This window comes from Neopelma chrysocephalum, unplaced genomic scaffold, assembly GCF_003984885.1.
Source record: "Neopelma chrysocephalum unplaced genomic scaffold, ASM398488v2 Primary Assembly neopelma1_23, whole genome shotgun sequence".
Taxonomy (NCBI): domain Eukaryota; kingdom Metazoa; phylum Chordata; class Aves; order Passeriformes; family Pipridae; genus Neopelma; species Neopelma chrysocephalum.
The window spans coordinates 11,185,036-11,202,791 of record NW_020897691.1 but is presented as its reverse complement, the minus strand read 5'-3'; the positions used below and the strand labels follow the sequence as shown (position 1 = coordinate 11,202,791).

The 17,756-nt window shown below is 36.0% G+C and overlaps 1 protein-coding gene across 11 annotated transcripts in view; it reads left to right on the top strand.

The window, feature by feature from the left end:
- QKI (QKI, KH domain containing RNA binding) overlaps positions 1-17,756 on the top strand; it is a 157,811-nt gene that overhangs the window by 92,263 nt on the left and 47,792 nt on the right. For all 11 annotated transcript variants that reach the window (XR_003534823.1, XR_003534822.1, XR_003534818.1 and 8 more), the window contains one exon: positions 13,699-13,842. Coding sequence is in view for 8 of the 11 variants with exons in the window: in XM_027686865.1 (XP_027542666.1) it covers positions 13,699-13,842 (144 nt within the window). In the remaining 3 variants the exon portion in view is untranslated. The remainder of the gene's footprint in view (positions 1-13,698; positions 13,843-17,756) is intronic.

Genomic DNA, 17,756 nt, shown 5'->3' with positions numbered 1-17,756 from the left:
AGCATGGGACTCCCCATCCTCACCCCCTGTTGGGAGTGGCTGGGCTGCTGTGAAGTCTGGCAGAGGTTGTAACTGATGGCTGGCAACTTTCTACAGAGGGAGTCATGCCTGTGCCCTCCTTTGTGCTCAGCCTGCTACTTGAGGAATATGTCACTGAGCCAGTTCAGCCTGCTAAACAGGCAAAACAGTAGTAGTTTGTCAGCAGTAGTTTGCTGCTGTGTGAACTGGCTGTGTAAGGCCCCAGTGGCAAAGACGAGGGAAGGACAAAGGAATGGGCCCACTTCTCTTGGTGGGAGCGAGCAGTTAGCCTTGCAACTGTGTTGTACTGAAATCTACAGAAGAAACTTCTATGCAAGAAAACAGAATAGTTCTCTCTTGGGATTTGAGACAGTTTCTTTCTCTGATGTGACTATGCAAGATCAGTGTTCTAATTATAAGCACAGACATTGTGTCTAAAGTTGTCAATATTCATTTAAGCAACTGCTTATGAAAAAGTTGGGTTTATGTTTAGTGCTGTGTTTTCTTGCTGGCATAAGAGGTGCTGTGAATCTAAATATTCAGGGTAGCATTTAGCTGCCTAGGCACTTGAGTCTTCCTGCCATCCTGACAGACCTGCAGGAAGCAGGAGAGATTCAGGCACCCGGTCTTCATTATGCATCTTTGAGGAAATCTTCAAGGAAGATTCATCCCAAGGACTGAAACAAGAAAGGGGAAATAAGAGAAATACTAGGTATTATCATACTTGATACACTATTGTTCATTGAGGTCAGGATTCCACAATGCACTTCTGCTTATGCGTGAGAGCTGTGGTAACATTGATTACTTACCTCCCTCCCCCTCACCCTGTTTTTTCCAGTTTGACCCTGCCTGTTCTTGTCAAAACTCAGTTATCATTTGCTTACACATCCAAAACAGAAAGAACCATTGTCAGACATTTCAAGACACAGGTTTTGATCTAAAGCTCTGGCACTGCAACCATGTCAGCCTGGCCCTGGCAGTAAAAACAGCTTTGCTTTTCTGTGCATGGTTTCTTTCTTGCGTTTGCCTCCATTCTTGTAGCCCAGATGTGAAGTACTATTGGCAAAGTGACACTGGTTCAAGTATTGAAGTTATATACCCTTGCCCTTCCCCAGTGTGCCCCTGAACCAATCTAAAAAAATCAGCAGTGCTGAATGTTTGTTTTACCTCTTTTAATTTTTTTTCATTTCTCTGAACAAAGCAGTTTCTTTATGGCTTGGGAAGTTAATTTGAGTTATTTGAAACTTAGCTACTACCTAGATATGTTTGGTTTGAGTCATGAGTATCTTATTTTCATTGCTTTGACAAATAGTAAAAACCTAAAGATCCCAATGCCCTAAAGTAAAGCTAACAACATACTACTATAAAAGTAATTTTATTTTACATTACAAGTCATCTGATTTTAAAGAAACAGTAGTAACTGTTCATATTCTTAAACTCAGGTCACTTAACCTTTTTTGTACTTACGAAAAGTAAAACCTGTAAACTTGTTATATTTTTTCTTCAGGTTTTTGGGGGGGGGGCTGGAATAGGGAAGAATTTTCTTTTTTATTTTCTTAAATTTAGCTTCTGTGCAGTTTAACTGTCTGAAGCTTGTCTATTACATTGTGGGATACGAGGTGGTACTTCCCAACTGTCTTGGCACACTGAGGTTATGTTAACATGTTCAATTTAAGTTTCTGTTAAAAATATTCTGTAGCAACATCTTTGTATACTTTTGTACAAAGATTTGGAGGTTTTCTTACTGAGTCTTAAGCAGTTTCTGAAAAGATGTTAAGAAGGTTAGTAATTGTGTATTATTGTAAATTTTAAAAGCATGGGAAACTGGGGAAGGATAATTTTCTCTCAGAAGCTTACAGTTATTTTGTAACAAAAAACCCAGAGGGTTGGCATCAGTATCCTGCAGTTTGTTTACAGAGTTGTCTTTTCAATATACTGTCTTAAGACCTTCACCAAAATTTATGCAGAGGAATCCGTATTGATACATCTTTTATATCTATATATATATATATGCACATATATATACACACACATATATATACACATATATGAGAGCATATATGTGCAACTCATCCTTGAGGAAATACTAAAATGGTTGGATTTTCAAGCAAAGGCTGAGTTGCTGGACTCTGGAAGTGACAGGCAAAACAAGATGAAGAAAATAGAAGTGTTGATATGTTGGCATTAAAATGCAGGTTGTCAGCAGCTGTTTATTCTGATACTTCCAAAAGGTCACTTACATTTTTTCTCCTCTTTCTGTAGTTTGGAAAAAACTCCAGTTATTTATTCCTAATTATTAAAAAAAAAGTAAAAAAAATCACAAATTATGTATGAATTATTGTAGCTTTGTCTGCTTCTTAGACTTTTAATATAAATGACTGAAAATTGCTGGAATTCATGTTTAGATTAAGCAGGAATAACACTTGAAGAAAAGTGTGGTTTTATTTTGATACTTCTTAACCCTTATGGTTTGTTCAGCTTTGCTTATATGTAGAGCAGTCATAAAAGAGCAGGATCCACAGGTGTTTGAGAATGAGTTTAATTTGAGAAATGGATGAATTTAACACTGACCTCAAATTATTGATATAGGGAATGTTTATGCACTGATCAGGTTTGCTATGCAAAGCAGCAATCAAGTCTAAGCAAGGCAGAGAGGAAATAAAACATGGAATAGAGAAATAAAAATGGTTGAAATTCAGTAAAGACAGATGCCACAATTATGTGCAGCAGCTACTGTTGATGAAAGTTATATGATAGTACTTCAGAAGAGGAAAAAAAATGTTTTAAAACTTGTAGAATTATACTGTTAGCCTAAGAGGTGATCATGTTATCCATTGAATACAAAAATATAATTTATTTTATGGTTTTTACTTGGCCAAGCGCTAGTGGCTAGTACTACACAGTTTTCCAAATTCAGCATGGAAGTCCAAACTGAAATCAAGAACAGTGTTTTGGGGTTGGGGTGTTTGGTTTTTTGTTTGTTTGCTTTTTTCTTTTTAACTATTAAAAAAATCACCTAAAGAAATATGTGGAGCACTTAACTGTGTATACTAGAAGACTGAGAAACCATTGAGTAGACAGGGGGTTTTTTTGTCCCCTTAAATACAGTTGAGGAATAATGGTAGCACTTCACTGTAAACAATAGAGTAAGTGTTCAGAAATGTGAAACCACTTTTCAGGTGTTTCCCCCAAGTTCCCAAATCATTAAACCACAAGTGTTTTTGAAGCTTTCCACCATTTGTGTTCATTGTACAGATGAAAGTAAAAGTTTTGTATGAATGGAAAAAGGAAAAACTAGGAGGCTTACCTTGAAGTTATAAATGAAGGTTCACCTCAGCATGCTTATTTATATGTTTTACTTAATTATTTACAACTGCAAAAAAAAAGGCTCCACTCCTAAGTAAAAACACAGGAACCCAACTTCTGATGAACTCCTGTAGCACTGAGCTAGGGATGCCTCTTTTTTTTCCTCACCTCCTGGGCAGTGATTTGCTTTTGTAAAGGGCAAAGTGGAAAGTGCTTCCTTGTGTGTTCCTTTGGCATGATGTTAGGGCACTCCTGGAATGTCAGCCTGGTGATGTCGATGCCTCTTTGCCTGAGGCAGTACTAGGATCTTGATGCTCATTTCCTGGACCAGGGTACCAGCCACTGGATTGTTACATTGCATTTTCTTGCAGTTGCAACTTCTTTCTTCCAGCAAATTTCTTGAAGTTGACATGCCTTGAGTTAGTTCTGGAAAGTATATTAGATTAGTTCCTTTTGTATGTCAACACTTTCAGATCTCCTAGTTTGAGAATCCCAGATGAAAAAAGAGGCATCAGATTTCAGTTTAACTAAGACTATTTTTCCTGTCAGCGTGTACTTTAGCAGAGTTTTGGACACCTTGGTAAGTTTTCAGGTGGAACAGAGGTATGCATTAGCAAGGCTAGTACCTTGGTGTACTATCTTCTTCCTGGGGAGAAGGAAATACAGTGGTAAATTAAAATATAATACAGCTGGAATACTGCTTAAATAAAAACTGAGATATGCAAAAGAATATCTTAATATATACTTAAAAGACTAAATTTAATAGTACTATACGATGAAATATTATTTTAGTGGCATGTTGGTCGTACTTTAAAATAAATACCTTTTTATGTTCATAAAACCTGATCTATTCTAGATATACTTTTTATTTTGAACATCCTGTTAATTATTGGTAAAATAAAAATTCTAAAGTATGTTAAGACTATGTAAATTGAGTAATTTACTATCTGTGCATGGGGACCCCTGGTGGCCTAGTGGTTAGCATGCAGGACTCTCACCTCTGCGACCCAGGTTCGAATCCCAGCCGTTCCCCCGGGCAGATGGAGCCCGTTAGCCCTGTGAGGCCATCCATCTATGAGAAGGTCACTCTAAACAAACCTACATCCTGAGGACCTCACTGCCATTGTCCAAGCTTGCTTGGCCCCGGGAGATGAACCTTAGGATTAAAGGGTGGGCTCAGTTCAGCGCAGGCTGTGTCTCACCTAAAAAATCCATTGCGCAGGCTGGAAAGGTAAAAAGACCTTTCCCCAAATCTTCGCTCGCGAAGACTGGCCATTATTATTTTATTTATCTGTGCATGATATATAGGTGCTGCTTGATAATAAGGCATATAAAAGAATACTTTCTTTTTTTCAGCCTTTCTCCATCTAAAGCTGAATAGTGGAATGAGCTTCATAGTGATTAATAATGCTCATAAGATCAGAGGCAAATAGGTTTACGCAGAAGTGATTTTAGAACAGTTGCAGGTTATTTTGAAGTTAATTTCATTAGTGACTGATAATGAAACTGAGTCACGAGTTGAAGTACACTTACTGTCTGTATTGCCTGGTCAGAGAATGCTCTGAGGAATGTGTCCACTGTCACAGATTGGGTTTTGTTGGTCTAAGCGTTCATTTAAAAATGTCTTTTGTACCTTGAGATTCAGAATGTGGAGTTACTTCCCTTCAAAAAACCATCTGAAGCTAACTGATTTAAGAAGACTTGCATTAAGGATTTATTGGTATTTCATTATCTTTTGAGGGAATTTGATATTTGTTTAGCAAGTGGTCAGTGTGTAAAAAGAATCACAGTATTGTGAAATGCTTCATACTGCTTATTCCCTTTTCTGTAGGGGAATAAAATCATACTTGGATCTCAGTGTAACTCTGTCTTCATATGAAATTTACTACACCAGGAATACTGATGAAGTTAAAATGTTAAAACTCATAAGTAGTCCAAAGCCAGAGAAATTAACTCGCACTCCTCTGACTGGGTAACATTTGATATTTCACCGTAATTTTAAGTGTCAATATTAAAAATTGCATTCCTCTCTAACAAATATATCCAGGTATTGAGTTTGTGCTATGCATTTCGTGTGCTAAATTCTCATTTATTTCCACGAGGATACCAATGCATACAAAACTCTTTTACTTTCATCCCGCAACAGTGAAATATTCAGTGTTAACAGGCTCCTGGGTTTTGATAGCACTCGACAATACAGCTTGTTCCACAAATCTTATTTTACACACTGACACAACTTGAGACAAACATACAAGAAGAAAATCCTGAGGAGAGATGCAGTCCTGTTGCCTGTTTCACGGAAACTTACCCTTTGTGACAGGGAGTTTCTGCTGGCTCTGTTCTCTGGAGCAGCCACAGCCCTGCAGAGCAGGGGGGCATGAGTGTGCCAGCTGGGGTGGTGACAGGGGCTTTCTCTTCTGTCAGCAGATCAGGAGGGTTGGATCAGCTCGGTTCAGTCGTGCTGTGAAGCCACAGCTTTGGAAAGATCCAGTGTGGTGGTGTGAGCATGCAGGAACCATTTTGACTGCAGGGCAGATCTGAACTTGGGGCGGTGCCTGGTTTGAAGTTTACTGAGCACAAAGTCTGCGTTGGGGCTTTGAAACAGAGAACAGTATCCTCTTGTGTCATTTAAACATTAAGTTTTTTCATGCCATTAGATTTTTTTCAGAATAGTTCTCAAAAGATTCTTTTATAATGCCTTTTGACAATGTTTGACAGCTACCAGCTAGTTTAATGTGTGCAGGAAGACACCCACTTTTTTAATCCAAAATTGTCTTGGTGGGGGCTTAGTATACAATAATAATTTATAATTAAAGACATGCTAAATAACACTAACTTGCTTGACATTTGAAACAGCAGTTGTGATTGTTAATTTAAGCAATTCATCTGTTGTTTCTGTAGGTGAAAACTTTGATCAGAAATTCAAAATGTGAAGTAAGCTGCAGTGTTCTCCCTAACCGGGTTCTACTCGTTCAGCATTTCTTTGTAACATTGTTTTTTTCACCAGCTTTCTGCTTGTGATCTGCTACCATTAGAAACTCAGTGGGAGCAAAAGTCTCTGTTAATTTGCCTGACTGTAACTGCACAATTAAAGCAGTTTATCAGCAGGGGTTAAGACCATCAGTGTCTTCTGATGCTTCATGTTATAAAATTACTTCTGTTGTTCAAACAGATACTGTAATTAGTGCATCATTTTAAACTGGTTTTCTGCAGGGCTGGTTTGGAATTTCATCTGATAAAATCATCTATTTTTGCTACTTACCTAAGCACTTATTTTGTTTGCAGGCCTCATCTAAATTAACAGCTTCTATTGAAATATTATTGTCAGGGCTCTTATCTTGTGAATATAGGTTTGGAGGTGGGGAAGTTGTTTTCCAGGATCTGTTTGTTTGTTTGTTTTCACCAGTTGATCCTGCCAACATAGGATTCAGTGGCAAAAATGGAAGGAGGAAACTCCGCTTTACAATTGCTAGTGTATGCTAGCATTTAATACCTAGTTCTTACACAGATGAGTAGGTTGCTTCATATAAGATAATAAAGGTAACTGTGTTCTGTCCTTGGTACATGAACAATTGGATTTCACTTAAGATAGTTTCATGAGACATGGTGAGCCAGTCTTTAAGTGGCACTTATGTGTTAAAATATGGTCCCTCATCTTCTCCTTTTCCCAGTTATAGCACTGATCTTATGTTGGCACTCAGTAGCTCCTTATGTTAAACTCCCTTGTCCAGGAGAAAATGGAGGGAGGGGGGAGGCGTTTTCTGCCATCAGCATGTCGGCTTGGTTTTGGGAAGGGCTGGTGTGATGCTGGAGCCAATCCCAGTGGGAGAAGTAAGGACTGCCTGGTAAGGGAGCGAACTGTAGCAAGGTGTTACATTGGTCACAAAGTGATACAGTAAGACAACAGTAAGAGATGATTCAAGTGATTTTTTGCTTCATTAGAGCAAGAACTCTCATGAATATGCTGATATGGAATTATTTGTAGACCGAGACTTCTGAGTGGTTTATTCCTTCCACAATATGTTACAGAATGTGTCTTCTGGATGTTTGTTTTCAACTGTCTCTGCAGCAGAGGTGCCAAAAACTTAAAAATAAAATTCTGTAGCTCACGTTGGCAGAAGCAACAGTTATAAGAACAGAAGTTGTATTGAACAACACAAGATGGACAGTTCTTGTAGCCTGTGAAAGGTAGGGAGTAACAACTTGAGGGAAAAGTACATTCTTCTTAGATTACTCTGACTTGGAACTGGACTGGTTTACCAGTTCAACTGGGTCAACAAAAGGTGATAAAGTAAGATGTAAATTGTATTGAATGATTGATTTATGTTTCTGTTGGACTTACTGATTCAGACATTGTTGCATGGGTACAATACCTATCAATTCTTATTTAAAAATACTAAAATTGGATCAGGACTAGAATTTGTTTATAATGACCTAATTGGTGACTTCTTAGTTAAATTTAACTTCTGTTTTGAAATTGCTTTAAATCAACATTAACTTTTTTTTAAAATTCACACAACTTCTTTGAAACTGCTCTTTGAATTATTTTTAAAACTTTGAGAGATATATATGTGTGAATGTTTTCGTTATTGAAAAGAAATATTCATCAAGAACTACTGTCAATTGTAATGTACCTACAGCACAATTTATTAGACAAAATGTAGTGTGGTAATTTTACTAAATAACTGAATTTCTCTCCGCATCTTGCCGCCTCCTTCTGACTGTGAGAAATGGTTATAAGGAATTATACTGTTTTTTATATCTTCGGATAATTTTAATTCAAGTTCTTAGAGTGTACTTGAATTAAACCTTTGTGTGGTTTAAAGGACTGAAGCTATTCTGATGCTTTTTAATTTTAGTGTTCAATTTGACATTATATGAAATCATTCTTCCCTTTTCTGTGGTTTTTGTCATTCAGTAGGGAGAGCAGCTTGTTTAATAGGTTAGTGAAAACAGAATTTAATAGCTATCACTTCAAGACGAGTGAGAGTGATAAGGTTCATTCTCAACACTTGCTTGAGCCAGCAGCTTCATTTCTTTAAAAGGTTCCTGCTGTTGGTACTGAGCTGTGTTTGTACCTTTTTAGTCACATTACTGGAAATTGTATGAGATGGAGTGGAAAAAAGTGCATAGGATAGAAGTTGCACCTTTTTTAATACTTATAGGCCATAGCTTTCTGAAGAAAAATGCCATGTAGAAAACTTCTTTCACTCTTGCCACATTGCGTTCATTTTTTCATTCTTTCTTTATTGTCTAACTGATATTTTCCCTGCCTGCATATAAACAGATACTAGGGAAGTATTTTTCTTTCAGTGTTTATTCCATTTTTCTTTAATGGCATTCTGACAGCTGGAAAAGACTAGATTCTACTTCACCAGTTTCTAATTCTTCAATTTTTTTTAGGCAGTTGGCCATACTGAGAAGGTCTTTGTGGTGAGAAGTAAAGTTTGAGAGTTTTTAAAGAGTTGATGACAAAATAGTTTGTGATGGCTTTCTTTCTGAAGGTATTTCCCCCTTTCAACATCTGAATAATTTTAACAATTTCAATTAACCTTGACACTTCTTTCCTTTGGGTGTAGAGTTTTTTTAAATGTATTGGCTCAATAGAGACCTAACTTTGTACTCCAGTCTGGGTGAGTTTTAATCATCTGCTTTGTGTAGCTTATAGGAAGCTAGTAAGTTCTTTTTAAGTCAGAGGTTGAGAAATTAAGAGGAAAGCTTTGGGATGGGATATGAAGATGTAAATAGGAATGGCCATTAGGGCCTGAGATGCAGGAGGTGTAAGACCACAACTTGAAATTACTGTGGTATGGTGAGGGAAACACATGACACAAATTAACAGTGAGAGGGACTGCAGTATTTCCTCTCATGGAACAACCTTTCTAAAATTTAAGTTTCAGTGTATAGGTTCAAGTCAATGGCAGCCTTTGCCTGCTTTTCAGCTCCCCCCACTAATTCCTTCCCCAAGAAAATTTCTGTAGTTGTTACTTTTTATTTTTTTGCAGCTAAATTTTGAGGAGTTTTAGCAAGATTTTTTTTTCTTTTAAACTACCTGATACATTGACCTTAATAGCAAGATAAATATTAAGTAGTCTGTTGTTGTGTATAGGTACTCTAAGGATAGTGAGTATATATGCACAGGCAAGAGAATGAAGGCAAATCTGTTTACAGAATAGGCCATATTTAAGGATACTGAAATTTCTGCCAAACAAACAGCACAGTGAAATTTCATCTGCCATTTATGTTGTTTTTAATGTTCTTTAATTTAGCAGACAAGATAGTTTGGTTGTAATTAAGCTCTTCTAATACTGTTGTTTCCAAGGTTGTGGCATAAATCACTTCACTCTATACTTTCCTGCATCTTTACTGTCTCCATTTTTCCTGTATAATTCTTCCATAAACAATCTTTGGGATGCAGGAAAACTTCATGTTGTAATTTATGTCTTGTGTATGTAATTTTGAATATATGCAATCGAATTTCTTTCTCCAAGTCTTAGTCAGGTTTTCTGATTTTCCTGGTACCGTTTCTTTCTTCAGTGTGCATACTCTTCCTGCTGTGGTAACAAATGTTTTTTTTCCCAAAATAATTCTCATGGCAATTTCTCTTACTCCTTGCTGCTTTTTCAGTAGGTAGACCTGGCAACTACGCTGAATTGCTCAATAGTTGCTACTGAAGGACAAGGGGCAGTGGGCACACTGAAAGAAGTTACATTTAAACCTAAGAGAAAGCTTATTTTATCGTCACTGAACACTGCTTGAACACTGAACAGGTTACCCAGAGAGGTGATGGAGTCTCCATCCTTGGAGATGTTTAAAACCTGGCCCTTCCCAACATGCATGAGTTTAACATGAACGTGAGGTTTGGACTGGGTGATGTTCAGGGTCCCTTCCCACCTCTCAGCTATTCTCTAAATCTGTGATGTGAATCTGGTTTGTCTTATCTGCAATTCACTCCAAGACCACCACATCTCTTATTTAGTTTCTTTGTACTGAGTAAGCAGCAGGGCAAGTTGTAGTCATTCTGTCCTACCCATCTTTTCAGCATTTGCTCCCAAAAAATTTTCAAAAGAAAACCCTAATCAACCCTTAAAATCTTGGAACACATTTCATGAGTCTTAAGAAAGATACTTTCCTACTTGTGTTCCAGGTATATTCAGTTTACCAGTTCAGACTTCCTTAACAATGTTTTGTTGTAGTAAAAGATGTTTCAAGACTTGTTGCACAGAGGATTAGTTTAATATAAGTAAAGATTTTACTTGGGGGAAAATACGTTTTTCCAAACCATCCTTTTAGGATTTAAAAGGAGAATGAGGTAACATAAAAAATTGCAGCTCTTAACTACAAGAGGTTACAGGTTCTCTCTCTGCCATCAGCATAACCCTGTTGTATATTTTGCATCTGACTTTGTTTGAATTAATGAGCTAGTATGGACCTGAATTTCCTAATTTTGGTAAAAACAAACAAATAAATAATCAATTATACGTACTGGTATAACATTCAACTAGAATTTTCAACTGACCAAAAGACATTTCTTAGAAAACTGTTAACCCGCTAAGAAAACAACTTTGTGGGACAGAAGGGAAGCACTGGAGGAGTTCAAAGCCCCAGTGCATTGAGGTAGAACAGAAGAAATTGGAAGCCCATTCCAAACTCTGTCTTTTTTCTTTTTGTTACTAACTGTTTTTTCAAAACACAGTATGGACTTTTATTCTTCTTAACCTTTCTTTCAGTCTTGACTTAATAAATAGTACTCTAAGCAACAAGACTTTTATTAATGTACTTCATGACCATAGAAGAGCATGTCATAGTCATACACTAGTTCAGTTATCTTACTGATAAATAGTTTTTATGATTGCTTGTGCTGTAAGGTCTGACTTTAATAATACCTGTGATTATTGACCTTACACACGATGTGTTCTACCTAAAAGTAAATTAGGAGAAAAAAAATCTTCTGTATCATTTGTTTGTCCTATGTACATCTTTTTTATTCTCTTTTCTAACTGAACGAAAAATTCTCTTGCTGCAGCAGATAATTTGGAGTACAGCATCAATACTTGATGAAACATTAATCTGAAACTTTTAAATAGCGAAAGACTGAGAGGAAGGCTACCTTGTTTTCAATAACAAAGAAAGGGTTTTTTGTGTTCTAAAAATTATGAATCATGAATACACTACAACAATGTGGATTTTAATTTTTGCTGCTGACAGATGGTAAGTCCTCCAAGTTTTCCAAGTTTATGAAACTTTGCACCCTATTATTTTCATTATGAAAGAAATCGATACAGCACCGTAAGGCCCCTTTGTTTGCCCGCACTATTTATTTGGTGTTTAATTGAGTAGTAGCTAAAACTGCATTTAGGCATTCCTTATCTTTTGGAAACAGAACTTGCTGTTTTTCTTGGGGGGCACCTTTCCTTGTCATTTGTCCATTTGTCTCTCTGGGCCTTCCTCCCCCGTCCCCCCCCCCGTGATACTACAGTAGTGCAAGTTGTCATGCATCTTGAGTTAGGAACTAGTACCTTTTCCATTCCAGCATTGTGTCAGTACAAGAAGAGGTAATTGCATGTTTCTTGCTCTGCCCTCTGCTGGTTTAGGAACCTTCTCTCATTCATCCTATGTGTGACATAATATTTTGTACTACCTCATATTAATATAGCTTGTCAGCATCTTGAAAGAAAACAGCTCACTCCTGCTTTAGATTAAAAAAATAATAATAAGCAGAATTGTTTAAATACTAATAGTGGAGTTTTGATCATGATTGAATAAATAGGATGGAAATACCTTGTCTTTCAAAGATTAAATTGCAGCACAGAACATGTTATAACTCAGCTGCACTTTGCGTTCGGTTCTGTTTCATAAATAAGGACTATTCTTCTCTCTTTTTAGCTTCTGAAATTCACAGAGCTATTTTCACAGCCACCTTTGTTTACAAAGTTGGCTAAGACAACCCCACACCACTGTAGCTGATAGTATGGATTAATGCATATGTGGACATTACATAAAAAGTGAAAAGAAGTTTCCTTCCAAGTACTGCTTCTTTTACATAGATTTTCCTTTTATCTATCACGATTCTGGTTTTTCCCCATTTTTATCCTTATCCATGCTACAGAACATTTCAGACTTAGCTGAATTAAAAAGAAAATACTTGAAGGAACAGTGATCCCTCAGGTATATATGAATATAAAGCACTGTGAGCATTTGCTGGTATTAAATCTTCAAATATTTCCTCAGCATGTCTGATTTCCTGGAAGAACTTTTCATGAAATTTGGGGGAAAAGACACATTTGTGATTAAAGAAAATTAGGCATGCAGAATTAAAGTGTGAATTGCTGTTAAAGCACAAATGTGTCTCTTACAAATAGAAGACTCTTTTATTATGTCTAATATTTTAAATAAGTGGGGTTTATTTGTGTGGGCCTTTTTTTAGATTCAAAAGTTGTAATAAACATTTCTCATTTTTTACTTGTTTTATTACAGTTTAAATATTGTCAAATTTAAGTGAGGTTTTGGGGAAATTTAGCTAGCTGTATTTACAGCTTAAAAAATGAGTTGGGAAGTTTCTTCTGTGTTGTTTCATTATATAATTTTTTGAAAGACTTGAATGTGTTATTTAAGTTTATTGACATCTGTTGTTTAAAATTGTCTACATTAGAAATGTTATATTTAACTTGCTCTCCCTTTCTGAAAACATTTCCAAGATTTATCTTTGGGATTATTAATGCCATGGGTGTGACAGAATACCTGTCTAATGATGAAAGTCTTGTTACGTGCACTTCTGTGACTTCAGTATTAAAGCCTTGCCATCTCCTCTCTTACCTTCATCCAGTACATGTAGCTCTGCTTTGAAAATTACAACTTCTAGTCCTTTTCTCGTGTTTGAGTATTGAATCTTTTCTTCATGAGTATTTAAAAATGATTTTTAGCACTGAAGAATTGCTTTCTTGTCCTTCGGAGTGATTCACATGAAGTTTCTATGTATGATGTCTGTTTCACTTTTCTTCAAAAGATTAGGTTGCTTAACCACTAGTATATCTTATGTCTTTAACTCTCAAAAGGCTTCAAAGAATATTTAAAGTAAGACTTTGTGTGTTTGTAGTTCTTGTTCTTATTCCTTTGTTTAGCTGGGAAAGGTACTCTAAGAAACATCATTTGTATTGTAGTCTTAAAAAAAATTAATAGGGTATGAGGTTCTAAAACACAAATCTCCAAAAAGGTATTTTGAAGCCTAAGTTCCTATAAAACAAAACAGTCTCCAAAGTATGAAGAAATATGGCTGAAAATACAGTTCATACTATTCACAGAATTTGTCTGCTGCTTAAGTGATTACTTCATACAGAATGTGTTTCATAGCTTCCATGTTTTAATTTTTTTTAGGAAGAACAGAACCGAGGCAAGCCCAACTGGGAACACCTGAATGAAGATTTACATGTACTTATCACTGTGGAGGATGCTCAGAACAGAGCAGAAATAAAACTGAAGAGGGCTGTTGAAGAAGTAAAAAAGTTACTGATACCTGCAGTAAGTATTTGTCTGCAAGCCTTTGATTTCCGTTTTCAAAGTTGCTTTTGAAATACAACTAATACTGCAGCAGTAAGAGTAAGCCTGCAGAGTGGCATCCTAAAATGAAGTTTAGATATTCTCTTATAATACTCTAATGATCTTTAAGATGTCTCATCTGAGATTGAATTATTCCTTACAACAGATTAGTATTTCAAAGAGATGTTGTCTTTTTTTTTCCCTGTTTTTTAGATATAGATGCAGGAAATTATCACCTTTAAAAGGCAAAAACTATTTGCAAACACTAGTTTTCTCTTTTTCATAGTATTACTATGCATCATTTTAAGGCTGGGGAAATATGACATGCTTTTATGTTTCGCTTTGAGATGATTCTGATACTTTAGGAAAAGAAGGCATGGGTTTTTTTGATCATCACATTAAACACTTTCCAAAAAGAATAAAATCCTTTAGTATCAGCTCTCCTGTCACCATACTGGAGAAAAATGAACGTAGGGAAACTGGAAAATGGGTTGTCTTTTTTATTTCCTGATAATATAAACTGCCTTCTGGCCAGCTAGATGACTTAAAGCCTTTTGCAGAGACCAGAATTGCCCTGTGAGAGCCCTTCTGTTAGATATTCTCTGTATTGTCATGCAAAGCAAGTGTGGCTGTATGGTGTATCCCATGTCATTAATTTGCATCTTGTGCTCATTTTTACCACCACTTTTGTGCCACTGTAAAATGATAAGAATAAATTGTATCTTTTTCAGTGGTGGAAAAATTTTCCATATTATAAGGAAAATATGAGATTATCTTGAGAAAAAAAGTATTAGGTGGTATTAAAATGACTACTGATTTTGGGTGCTTAGTGAATGCTAATAGATGCTGGCTGTGAGGAAATTTGTGGTGACACATGGTGTCTCTATAAGCAAATATATTCAGAACACATTTTTAAAAGTTACTAAAGATAGGGAGAGAGACTTAATTCTTGAATTATCAAAAAATGGTAGAATATCAAGCAGGAGGTATGAAAAAAATGTAATTTACACCTCTAACATTGCACAGTCAGTTTCTGAAAGCAGAAAATCACTAGAGAAAGTAGATCGTCAGAATTTATTAATTTATTAAAGAGACTTTGAGCACATTAGGATTGGGTTTATAGTCAGGATTAGAAATGGTAGAAAGAAAAAGACTTTTTATATGGGCAAAACTTGGAAACCTTTATGTTTGTTCTCTAAGTACTACAGAGCAAATAGTTTTAATAACATGTAGCTCAAATTTCCATGTGAAACAGAATTCATTTTGTCATACATCCGATTCTTTTACCTCCCTCTTATTGCTGAATAATGTGACTGAAGGGTCAACTTCAATATCACCTGATAGCTCACAAACCCCCAGTATGTCTGAAGTACTGATATGTATACTCTGTGTATGTTTGTGTTACACTTGTTTTGTGGAGCTGTTGGATGGGTGTGTTTTGAGCCTCAAAAAAAATTTAATGCATTAGTAGTTTTTTCATTGTGGTAGTGTCAGCCAAATCTTTGTCTTGAAAACACTCTGACTCATTTAGTAACTTAATCAGTTGGGGAAGCACTGTAATCCTCGTTACAGAAATAATTGGTTTTCCCCTTTAATAGAAAACAACAACACAGGGCTAACTATTGTTCAAATAGAGCATCAGTTGAAATACACTTTGTCAGTTCACTTCATTATCATCTTTATATATTATACATAGACGTAAGAGATTTAGGTGGTGCACATTACTTGTGCAAGAGCTAAAGGTCTGCTGGCTCTAATTTCTCAAAATTATGCCTTGCTGAAACAGACGTGTAGTACATACTAATGAATTATTATATAGGTGAACTTGTTTTTTGCACCACCTATTGCATCTGCTCAATTAGTATAAAAAATGGCTGTTTAATCAAATTATGGTTTCAGGCAGTTTGAGAGCTGAAAAATTCAGTTTAGTATTAAATGATACAAATTGAAAACTTCTGAGGGAAGCCATAAACCTTCAAATAATCAGAATAACGATGAGAAAAAAGGAAATACTAGCAAATTATAACAATATGGATGAAATTGTGGATGTTGGAAGATTGCAAAGATACTCAAAAATGTATGAATAGAAAATTGGAAATTCCCTTTCTTGTGGTAGAATACCTGCAACTATTACTGGTTTTCAGATAAATATAAAAGGATTAAAATTGATATGTAAATGTATTTGTTTTATTGCAGTCCAACTTGATTAAAGTTTGAGACTGCGGGAGAGAAGACTCATTCTCCTTCTTGCCATACAGTGACAATGCTTTAAGTTTCTGAGATAAATTTCAGAAATGTGTTAGTGTTCCAGTGCTAAGAGATGGGAATTAGTTGCTAATTTCTTGGAATGATCAGTTATTTTTGTACTCAAGATGTTAAAAAGCCTAATTTCCTAAAACAGATTTCCCTTTGAATGTACTTGGGTGAACAGAGACTGTTTCAGTACTAAAGTGAAAGTGTGTTTCCTTATGAACCTGTATCACTAATGATTTTTTTTTTCCTTGTGAATGTGAATTAATAGATTTTTACCAAGATGGTTGTATAGTCAAGCAGTTTATCTTTAGAAATAGCGAGGACAACTTGAGGCAGGCAGACTGGCTGAACATGCCATTTTTCTCACCCCAAGGAGAAGGGCCAACTTTTTTTTAAATTATTATTACTTTATATTTAATTTCCATTTCTTTGGTATTAAACCTTTTTTTTTAATTTTGACTGTACTTCATGTTCCATAGGACTAATTCCTTTCCTCTTCCCATAGTTCAGTGAGATACTGGTCATTATCTAGACCTGCAAGATCATATGGTATTGCTTCTTCCATGATTTTCTTTGAAGAAAAGCAGAAACAATAGTCTGAAGGCTTCTGAGATACCATTCAGCTGTACTGTCCTTATGCCTCCTTCTGAAGTGAATCCTGCAGATTATTGATCTCTCTTTATTTTGAGAGCTTTGAGAGTTGTGTGTTATTTGCAAGAGTTCAGTAAGGGTGGGTGGGTGGTTCTCTTGCAAAGCAAAGACAAAAGGTCCTCTGGATTGTGCACTGCAGAATGTAAGAAAAAACACAGGACTTGTGTAAGTGGAGGTGCATAAGTATAGCATATGGAATTAGAGCATCTCTAAGAGTTTGAAGTTGTTCTTTGAGGTCCTGGACTTTAGGGCTCAATTCTTCTGCCAGAAATATGTTAGGCTTCTGCATTTCTAAGAACTCTTCTAGCTGAATGTGTTTCTGTAGATACTCCTTTCATTTTACAGATGTCCAGGTCTCTTTAGTTGCTAATTCACCATTATCCTATCCTCTGTATAGGGTGAGGCACATAAAACAGAATTAAAATTATGGACAAATACTTTTTACCCCTTTTTCCCTTGACTCCACATGTTTCCTTTCTGAGGAAAAGATCGTATTTCTGGGTTTCTGCTTAGCTATTCTAATTTGGTCTGGAATCATTGTTATTCAGGTTTTCTGTAGTGCTCTTCCTGTGTTGGGGCAGCTGTGGTTTGACTTGGTTGCTACCTCCATCTTCTCTGAAGACAACTACAACACAGTATTAATTGGTGATGCTCGCTGTCAAACTGTGTATATCATTTGCTACTACAACAATGGAATTTTAAAGTTTTGATGAGGAGGAAATAGTGTTTCAGTAGAAGATTTTTATTTTGTTCATACATTTGGATCTTGCCTGTAGTAGTGATTTTAGGCTTTTCAGTCTTGAATATCTTTAAATTTATCTGTATGGGAAAGTAAATGTGCTGTACATGACATGATTTTTACAAATAGGACCGTTTTTGATAGTGATGCTTATTACGTACTCATTCACTAACTGTCCTCCTTCTGTTTACTCCCTATTACTAGAGATGTTATTTTGATAGTATTTCTATATTTAGTCACTCGTATGTGCATT